The following is a 10,608-nucleotide window of genomic DNA, read 5'->3' as shown; positions in this document are numbered from 1 at the left end:
ACAAATCTCAGATAAATTACATTAAATTAGAAACAAAGTAATATTAATTAAGAAAGGACAAAGCCTGCTACTAAGAAAAATTAACTGCTCTTCATTAACAAAAAACTGTCCACACAGAAAGTGTAAAGGAAATAATTCTTAATCATTTCCCCAAAAAAGGCATAAAAAGGTCTTAGATAAATCCAGCTGAGAAACTAAAACTATAAGTCCACTGAATTGATTTTCGTGGATTAAAGCCTAACACAAAACTAAAAATCGTATAAATCATAGTATTTTGGAGAAGAGATAACAAGTAGACAGAAAAAAAACCATCTTGCAGTTTGGAGTGTATCCAAATTTTTAGTGTAAATAATAGCATTTACACTATATACCAAATATATAATACCAAACTATTAGTATTAATAATAGTAAATTTCTATTATAACACTAAAACTACTCTATGGTTTCCCTGTCACAGGGAAAAAATTGCAGAGTGGAAAAATGTATGGAAAATATCACACAAGTATATATCTTTTTTTTGTCATCATACTCTTCACAATATTCACATTATCCCCTTCACTGGATAATGAATCTCTTCCCTAAGCCAACCTTCCCCAATGACTTTCCTCCTCGACCCTCCAGGAGAGTTTAGACGGAACAATGACCACTAAACAGTTTCTAAGCACCTACAAGGAGTGTCTGCAGTCTAAGTAAGGTTGTCATCTGAGCAAACACGATACTCTTGGCATTGTCTTTTCTTATGAAGGAATGTTAATGGCATGCTGGAGACTGCCAGCAGTACCTCCCCAAGGTAAGGTAGTTTTCAAGGAGGAATGGCTCTGTCCAAGCCACATCATTAAAAATGTGGTTATGGAGACCATATGTTTTCCTTGTTACAGGCATAGCCATTAAATTCTGCCTTTTCCAGTGATAAATTGATCTTGTAGGCAGGATGACAACTCAATGAAGAAAATAAAACAGGCAGTTTTAGTCTTTTTTTTTTACATATATGTTCTAATAACAGCTTCTTAAAGAAGCATGTAGCACAGTCAGGTTTTTTTTGCCAGTTTCACATATTATAGGAATGAAATGCAGAGCCACAAATTGAACAATATTTTGCTAATGGCTCACCAAAAAAATCTAGGTAATAAAAAACCAATTTCCCCAATGAACTGCAAGTAAAAATACATTTTAAAAGACAGAGAAATTACAGATTTTGAATCCACAGGCTTACTTCAGGAATAGTGGCTGTGAAATGCACTTCACTCATAACACTTCAGTGTTAGCTGAAAATTTCTTTAATAGTCACAAAATTGATATTCAAGAAGCATGAGCAAAAAACTGGTAAAGCAACATGAAGGTCATCTAAACAAACAGCCACACCAACAGTAATAGACACACATCCAATAGAATTTCTCCACAAAATACACATTTCCTAGACAAGATTATGACCAGAGCTCTGTAGCTCACAAGGTTGTTTCTAGTGACTAAGCCAGGTATTTTTTGCTTATGAGGTTTACATCTTGCGAATCTACATCTGAGTACATGACAACCTATAGGAGCAGCAAATTAGCTTCAGACAATTCATGCCCAGCTTGGCACACATGAGGTTTTTTAAAGGCTTACCAAGGTTTGAAAGCTTCCCTTGACTTCTCTCCGTGATGATGGTCCTGGGTAAGTCAACCTGTGAAACTGAACATTGCAGTTTTGAAATCCAGTTTGCACACTCCCCTCTGAATCCCCACCCATTCACTTGGCACAAGGCAAGCACACTTTTCCTTCTTGAGATTTTGTTAATGGTTTTGGGCATGCTCTGAGCTTCTGTTCTATCAGTGGATGTGAGAATGCCCACATCAGAGCACTGCCTTCAAAAGTGAGCTACCTGGAGAGAAGTGCAGGCGAGTCCCTTAGTGCCTTGCTTTGATCATAGAGCACTTGAGGGATCATCTCAAAGATCATCTCATTCCAATCCATCTGCCACAGGCAGAGACACCCTCCACCAGACCAGGCTGCTCAGAGCTCCATGTAGCCTGGCCTTGAGAACTTTCATAGATGGACCATCCACACCTTCTCTGGGCATCCTGCTCCCCTTGATGAGAAACTTAACCATTAGGTGAGCTCTCTGTGACTGTTCCAGCTCCAGCACTTTCTTTTTTCTCCCCAGAAAATAGTCATTTGCTCTTCAGCACCATCAACTGTTTAATAAATTCAGAAATAATACATGTTTTGAAAATCATCAGAAAACTACAAAAAGCCCCACTGTCACCTCAATTTTAGCTGGAACTTCTGCATTCTGAAAAAGAAAAAAGAATCTAGTACCAATATTTTAACATAACAGAAGAACATAATGGGGATTACTGCTGCTACAATCATCCTTTTAAAGCTCTCTGCTTAAAAGTAATTACCAAATTTTCAATGATAAAAGGACCTCTACTATTTAAAATAGGCTGTATGAAGAGCCAGAGGATTTTCATACCTCCCAAACAAGTAAGTCTTATCAGATAAAAAGCAAAGGCAAGATATTTATAAGATTGCAAAGAGAATTGCAATATAGTTTTTGTACTTTTTAAAGAAAAAAAATGAATCTAAAACTTTAAACTGTTGAACATCACTAAGCATTTAATTCTTGCAGGCAGCTCTATAAAAACCATTTAATGCATCAGCTCTGACTCAAAAAAATGATATATTTAATGTACACATTTGCTTAGGTCAGCCAAAGTTATGTAAATCAAACTCTAGTAGATTTAAATTTCCTAAAAGATTTTTGTATTGGCTTCATCAAACCCACATAATATTGACCATTTGTATTAAAATGTGTGAACTTATACACAGACCAGACTCAGATATCTTCATTTTCTCTTAGAAAGGACCATTTAAAGCCTTCCAAAATCAATGCTACTGAAACAAAATCAGAATTCTGCCATATTTACAGTAGAAAAATGGTTATATTTTATTGAAACATAAAAAATGTCAAGAATTCATATATGATATGAAACATTAGTGTGGACTGTAAAGTACCACAGTCTTGTTTCATTAGATGACAATTTAGAGGGCATTGGGTGGAATGAGTTATTCTGTAAATACTCACATATCTCCTGCTTTGAAAAGTAAGCATTCTGCAAACATTTACTCTTTTGGTATGCTGCATACACTGGAATAGTTTCAGCTTGACCAAACATCTGCTACTGCAAACAGCATAGTCAAGCTGCTTAAAGGATATTCAAGAAGCTGTTTTATGCTACTATTGCTTTTTATATATATATATTTGAATATATATTTGAATTGCTTATATATATATTTGAATACTGCTCTCATATGTCTAAAAAATAGCACTGTCATGCCATTTTTGTTTATTTACTAATGTTGTAACAAACAGTTTGATGTTGTAACAAACGTTGATGTTTATTTACTTCATGTTATAACAAATGACTCAAAGTGGGTAAAACACAGACTTAAACTTCCTTTAAGAAGCCTCTGGGCACAAATGGAACTGCATGACATCCTCGGGGGAGACTGGCCTCAGGCACTTCTGGAGCTTGGTCCAGCCCAGAAATGCTATTATGTTTTGCTAAGAGAGTGAGCACACAAGACTCAGTGACTCTGCTCACTCTTCTGTTGTGCCATCCGTCTCTAGTGGCAAGGAAAGTATCACCAACAAATTAATTTTTAAGAGCTAGAACTTGTCATATAGTTTCTAACTTGAGAACAGAAAAATAACATTGAGTGGTTTCACCAGAGTCAACCAATAAAATGTTTCCTTTTTTTTTTTCCTCAGCAAATCTTTAAAGATACTGAGGACTTAAAGATGCCAAATGACAAGTAAAGTATCTTGCCAGTAGGCTACATTTTACACTGCCTTCAGCAAAATGAGCTGTCTGGTTCTGTAAGCACCTGTAAGCACCTACCTTCATGAGACTTTCCTGGTGTCTTCAGCACTCTAGTCCAAGCTGACTTATGTTGAGCCACTGCACTGCTGAGTAACTTACCCACTGAATGGTTTGCAGGCTGGAGTATAACTAAATGGGAGCAGGGTTAACAGGAACAGACCTCAGAAGTACATCAGCTTCTCTTCCACGGGTGCTTAAAAACTCAAAGAAGTCTGCCCCACAAGGCCTTTTGTATTGTTGCTTTTAATGAAACTTGATGACCTCATGAGTCTGTAAATTTTTATTTGTTTTTACTAAAAAGCAAGTTATTTCACTTGGCAAGGGCTACAAACTTTCAATGTTTTGCTGAAAAGACACATTCCAACAGAATGTTTTAAAATCAAGAGCGTCTTGGAAACTAATAACAAAAATGTACTTTAACATTGTTTTCAAATATTTATTACAACAACTTAGAAACTCTTTTCATCCCAACAGGTATTCTGCCTGCAGTATCTGTAACCTAATAGCCACATTACCCAAAATTGTCAGTTAAACAGCAACGAGTCTAAAAACCCCACCCTCCTTCCCACCAGGCACTTTTGCTATTGTCCAGGACCACAAAGTTATATTAATAACTTAGCTAGCAAAAGTACAAAGGCACCAACAAGAAAAGTCAATGTGTTTGCACGGACAAAACCTTTTAGTCAGCTTTAGAAACACGCTCCTGGCTCTCAAATCTGGGATCCAAAACTCTAACCAGTGCTAGGGCTCATTCTTTTTGCTATAAAAATCTCTACCAGCATTCTCAGGATCTGACATAAGCCTTTTTGGCTGCTTCTTAGGGTTATGATAGCTTAGAGTCACAGATAAGCAAGCCTGGAAGTACAAATCCTGCCAGAATAGTTCCCATCTTTCCAAACACAAATAAAAATCACAGCTTAACGTAGTGGAACAACATTTAAGGAGCATATAATACATATCGTTAGAAAGGAAGTTAACAGAGGGCCAGAGGTGTCACCATGAAGGACTAACAACAAAAGCAATTTAAGTATTTGCTACACAGGAGTCTGGAAGGAGCTGGCCAGCACCTCACTTCAGCTACACTTAGGGCAGGTGAGTCACAGCAGGGCAGGTGATACAAAAAACAAAAACCAGGGAGTCAGACATGAGAAAGCTTACTTCACTTTGCAACCAAAGGTGAATGATATAACAGAGGGTAGCTTTTTGAATATGGGATATTAACTTAAACATACCTCGGATATTAACTTAAATATACCTCGAACCTCCCGGTTTATACAATTGTGCTATTTGTTTAGAAGGCAAAATAAATAAGGTTTTTTTCCATGAAGAAGAATGTATTTTGCTTGAGTTACTATCCCTGGAAGCGTTCGAAAACGAGCAAATGTGGCACTTATGGTTTAGTAGGCGTGCTGGTATTCAGTCAAAGGTTGGACTTGATGATCTCGGAGGTCTTTTCCGAGCTTTATAATTCTAGGCTTTGTCCAAGGAGGTGCTCCTTCCAGGCGGGCGCCAGGGCCGTGCCTTGCGGGGAACGGGTGGTCGGGATGGCGGGGTCCCCAGAAGCCGGAGGGCTCAGGAGCGGAGATGGGCGTTCTTGAGGCGGCTGAGGGGGCTCAGACGCGGAGATAGTCGTTCTTGAGGCGGCTGAGGGGGGCTCAGACGCGGAGATAGTCGTTCTGGAGGCGGCTGAGGGGGCTCAGACGCGGAGATAGTCGTTCTGGAGGCGGCTGAGGGGGCTCAGACGCGGAGATAGTCGTTCTTGAGGCGGCTGAGGCGGGCGCCGTGGCTGCGCACCGTCAGCGCCAGCAGGTCGTACTTGTCGCGCAGCCCGCTGGAGACGTGGCGGGTCTCGCGGAGCAGGGCGCGGGCGTGCAGCAGCAGCCCCAGGAAGCTGTCGCCCAGGCGGGATTCCTCCCGGCCGCCCTGCTCCTGGCCCTGCCGGAATTTGCCCTCCAGCTCGCTCAGCGAGCGGTCCGAGCTGGAGTAGGCGTCGCTGATCTGGGCGGACTCGCGGCGCAGGTAGGCGCCGTAGCTCTCCTCCCCGTCCAGGTCGTAGGAGATGCTCCTGCCGATGCCCTCCAGCACCCGGCCCGCGTCCTCCACCTGCCGGCCCAGCACCGTCAGCTCCTCGCGCAGGCTGAGCCCGCCGCCCGCTGCCGCCGCCGCGCCGCACCGCCGCTGCTCGCTCACCCGGAACAGCAGCTGGCACCGCTCGGGGTCGTCGTTCTCCTCGTAGTCCCCGTCGGGGACGAAGTAGTGGTGCAGGCTGCCGTTGGACATCTCGGGGTACAGCGGCCCCTCGAAGTAGCCGCGGCAGAGGCTGCAGAGCCCCAGCAGCCACGCCAGGCGCACAGGGAGCGGCATGCTGCGGCCGGCGCGCAGCCTAGGGCCGCCCGAGCCGCATGGGGCTGCCCGCCCCGCCGCTGCCGGCCTCGCCTCGGCTGCAACGCGGGCCGAGCACGGCAGAGCGGCTGGCGGCGCTCTGGGGCCGGCCCCGCCGCGCCGCCCTTAAGAGCCGCGGCCCCGCCGAGGGGGAAGCGGCCCCGCGCCGAGCACGGCAGGGCCGGGCCGCCCCCGCCCCGGGCAGCGGCCGCAGGGCCCGCGAGCACCGCCCCCGGGGCTGTCACACGGGCAGGGAGGGAGCGAGAGACGTACACCGCTCTCCTCTCGATAGAAAACCCCCTAAACCTGAGCTCCGCTCTTCTTCCCGTTAGAAGTGACTGCTGGGCTAACAGCCTGATCTGTGCAGCGCCTCGAACGCACGGCTTGGGACAGAAGAACTTCTCCAAGTTGCTCAGGCCACATAGTTGGTCATTGATAAAAAAACTTGGATGGGAAAAAGATGCAGGATCAAGTAGAAACTGTAAAACAATAAAGCTTGATAGGGTAAGATGGGAAAATGAAACACAAAATTTGCTTTAAACCAGATGTCTGATGTGTTCAAGGAAAACCTCATTATAGTGCATCCTATGGGGCCGACTTCATAAGAAGCATTTCTTTTTCATGAAATAATATTCTGGGTGAATCTAGTAGCAGAATTGTGGCACAGCTGAACCGTGCACATAACTTTTAGAAATCTGTCTTTACTGGTTTTGAGTTGTTAAATCAAGGCGGGATCACAAAAAGAAAGGGTCTGTAAAGTTACCAACTCCTTTCATATCATTTTTCCTCTTTCATGGAAAAAAAATCACCACCTAGCAAAGATTATACCAAATCCTGCAGTCAGGATTGGAGGAGATTTACATGCAACAATATTTATGTTGCCTCTATAAAGTAAGTACTTTAACTATCATCTTGACACTTTCTGCATGTTGTAAATAACTATGGTGCTTACAGCTAATTTAGTTGGGAAAATAAGCCAGACCAGCTTTTTTTTCACTATTACTCTGGGCATTGTAGATTAGAGGTTAATGGGGCTCAGGGGCCTTTGGGTCTACAATTTCTTATGCTGCCATTCATTTTAGACACCTATAGTTCAAACAGAGTCTTGAGCCCCTTCCCTCACATCAGCTTCTTCTGTAATCACAGGCTATCCTGTCTCTGGGCACATGTGAAGCAAATAACTGCTGTAGAAACCAGCTTTTCATCTCAATTTCAAGTGTACTGAGCTCCACAAGCTGCTCCCTTCTTTGCTGGCTGTTCCTTGAGGGAAGGCACCTATTCCCATGTGTCTGGTAGGTTCCTGGGACTTAACTACAAGGCCAGGCCCTTTAATGTGAGACACATAGTTATTGAGAGCAAGCTGTCACTTCTGTGTGGCCTTTAATGAATACTCCATGGTAATCTGTGATATCAGTGTGCCTGGGTATTGACTTCAGAGCCTACTGCAGCACTTCACACAAGCTCAGATGGTCGTAAGACTAACACCAAGAGACAAAAGCAAAAAATAAACCAACTAGTCAGACAACCAACAAAAAACTAACCAGAGACTGCAAGAGCAATAACTGAAGCCTTCATTTACTGAATTGATTTAAGGTAGTCTCTCCAAGTTCTGGAGATCACAAACCTTTGAGATCACAAACACCTCAAGATGAGAAATATTTTCAGTGTCTAGGCAGCTGGTGAGAAGCCTGGCTAGACAAGCTATTGTAACAGAAGCACTCCACTCATTTGGAAACATTTTAAATTTGTAATTAAGTTCACAAAACACTCACATAAATAGGTTGGATTAGGCTAAGTCCTTCTATAAAATGTTTAAAGCTTATTCAACTGAGGCTGTTTGGTATTTGTCCTTGGTCTCTGCTAGCCAACAGGGGCTCCTTGAAACAATTCCCATTCCCAGGGTGCTCTTGTTTCACCTAACATTTTGTTTGGATTCCTGTTCTTTGCCGATCATGGTACATTGTCTCCATCCATTTCCACCCAGGCTGGTATTACTGACAGCTGGTTTGGCTGGTACTTGGGTTCTAGTTCTTGGGTTCATCTTTTTGATGTCTCCTCATGGAAGTACTGCACTGTAAATCACTCAGCTGGCTTTGTCAGCATGGTTATGCTTTCAGCAGTGCCACAGAGAGTAAAAAAAAAACAACCCTAGCCTTAGTGAATATCTTAGTGAATATCATCTCTTTGTACATTTAGAGACTAAGAGTATGTGCTGTTCCCTGCTACAGCTGCTGCCTGCCACTGCTGTTTTCAATTGGGCGCACATTATCCAGGTTTAATTTAAATTTTATATCCAAATAGTCTCACCCCAATGGAAAGCAGACGTGGAATGTCTATTTTTTAAGGAAATCTGCAATTCGGGATCTGCAGTCTTAGTGATTCAGTGGGCAGAGGTTTGGTAAAAACTGGAACTTGATGAAAGGTACACAACAGCCTGATACAAGGCAATACCTTTTACAAAGCAACAGAATTCTAAGTTTTAACTGAAAAGCATCAAATGGTGGAAAAGATGAAGGCTCACACTGACAGAACAAGACTGTGAATGAGTAGCCACTATTCATTCCAAAATCACACCTAAAGGCAAAGGTCTCAAGACTGCAATGAGATAATCTAATATTAATACCCTTAAGCTGTCCACAAAACCATGAAATGGTACAAATGAAAGTCAGGTTATTTTTTTTTCTGAAAAACATGCACTGAAAGTAACAATTACCTTTCTCTATCAAGACTTGAGTTGAAGGGTCTGAAATCTTCATCACAGTTAACAGCAGCAGGCACACCACAGCAAAGGCTGAAGGAAAGACATAAAAATCAGTCAGTGTAGAACTTTGTAACGTAATTTCTGGCAATAGCTGGAAGTTTAGAGGACAATTAAACTGAAGGAAGACAGAAAGAAGTTGATCAGGAATACCAGAAAACTGGGATGCAGAGAACCAGGGAAATGAGCAAGCCACTTTCCTGCTGAATGGTGCATTTTCTGCTGGGAGTCCGTAGGGATTGCTGCATGACATCAGATATCTGGGGAGCTTTTGGGATGCATCCAAGAAAAAGATCTTCCTTGTGGCACGATCCCATGAAGGCCCTCATTTAAATCCTGGCATTGTCAAAAGACTGCTTGATTTCAGTATTTTATCCTCCGTGCCTGCTTGGAGGATAAAAGCATTTTAAGTTCTTTCTGTGTAAATGAGGAAAAAGTGGAGGAAGCAAAAAATAAAGCAGCATACTGGTACTGTTGTCTTACAAATACTTGGCATTATATACTCTGCTGTGGTAAAGCCACTGTTTTTCCACTGAACAACATTTTAAACAAAGTTTAGAATAACATAAAGAACTGCAGAATTTACTTTGCATAACCTGCTTACGCAGCACCAAAATCAGCCTCCAGCCCAGAAATTGCCTATAAATAGTTGGCAAATGCACAGCTCAGCACTGGATTTCAGGTGATTTCAGTTGTATACATTTTCTTCTGCAAGCTATGCTTCATCTTTGGTTTTTGGCTCACATGTAGTTGCTCTTTCTGTTGTAGATCATGGTAAACTTTGCACCATCAGAATATTTCAGCTGTAAATGGCTGTTTATTTGGAGAACAGAAATATGTTATGTGGTCCTAAAGGCCCCACAGGCTTCAGAGTATAGATGTTTTCTGACTACTGGCTTCTGTTTTCCTACTTTGAACAGTACTATGCCTTTACATAAAGAAACCTTGTTTTAAAACAAGACTAAAAAGTATGTGTATGTAATTTCTAATTGGAGGGTGCAGTGCTAAATGCTCAAATGGCATCAAGTGAGGGGGAGGCGTGAAATAGTCCATGAAGGAGTAATGCCAGGAGTTTTTGTAGGAAAATTGCCATAAGAACATACCAGAAATTCTGTAAACTGAAAAAAAGGTTTGGGAAATGAAGCTTTTATAACGCATTCAGTATAACTTTGCAGTACAGCAGAAATTGAGAATCGGTATGCTGAAGCACAAACCAAACTGAGTATTCCAGGATCAGAAGAATGTCTGGGGTTTCACTGGAATTTGAATTTGAAAACATTTTGAATTTCTCAAAAAGGCATATTTAAGTCAGAATTGGAACAGCTGACCAACAGATATCTCAAAAACAAATTTATAGAGAAAACAACTTGAATGTTAGCTTATTTAAGCTAACTGATTATGATAACCCTTTTCTCCTTCACAAGCTTCAGGCTGAAACCACATCTGTATCTGGGCACAGAATCCTCTGAGTCCATCAGCACTGGCCTGTCTTGGATAAACATTACAGAAAACCAAATTAAAAAAACACAAGTAGCTATATAAAGATTGGGTATGAGGCTGAATGTGAATACAACTAATGGAAAAGGTCTGTCAGGCTGTTTG

General features: G+C 42.1%; 1 protein-coding gene and 1 long non-coding RNA gene across 2 annotated transcripts; both read right to left on the bottom strand.

Moving 5' to 3' along the window:
• Positions 1 to 4,131: 4,131 nt before the first annotated feature.
• Positions 4,132 to 6,328, bottom strand: FIBIN (fin bud initiation factor homolog). Its single transcript, XM_066551861.1, has one exon. It carries the CDS (start codon positions 6,228 to 6,230, stop codon positions 5,604 to 5,606), a length of 627 nt encoding a protein of 208 aa, XP_066407958.1. The 5' UTR covers positions 6,231 to 6,328; the 3' UTR covers positions 4,132 to 5,603.
• Positions 6,329 to 6,470: 142 nt separating this feature from the next.
• Positions 6,471 to 9,983, bottom strand: LOC136558191 (uncharacterized). Its single transcript, XR_010783844.1, has 3 exons — positions 9,160 to 9,983; positions 8,962 to 9,039; positions 6,471 to 6,727 (listed from the first exon to the last, which is right to left on the bottom strand). It is a non-coding gene; the product is annotated as an uncharacterized lncRNA (long non-coding RNA).
• Between the last annotated feature and the right edge of the window lie 625 nt (positions 9,984 to 10,608).

The sequence above is a fragment of the Molothrus aeneus genome, chromosome 6 (assembly GCF_037042795.1).
Source record: "Molothrus aeneus isolate 106 chromosome 6, BPBGC_Maene_1.0, whole genome shotgun sequence".
Taxonomy (NCBI): Eukaryota; Metazoa; Chordata; class Aves; order Passeriformes; family Icteridae; genus Molothrus; species Molothrus aeneus.
The sequence above is the reverse complement of the archived record's forward strand: the minus strand, read 5'-3'. Positions and strand labels throughout refer to the sequence as shown.

Excerpts from the sequence above, each read along its gene's own strand:
- FIBIN (XM_066551861.1), bottom strand. The coding sequence starts at position 6,230 with ATGCCGCTCCCTGTGCGCCTGGCGTGGCTGCTGGGGCTCTGCAGCCTC.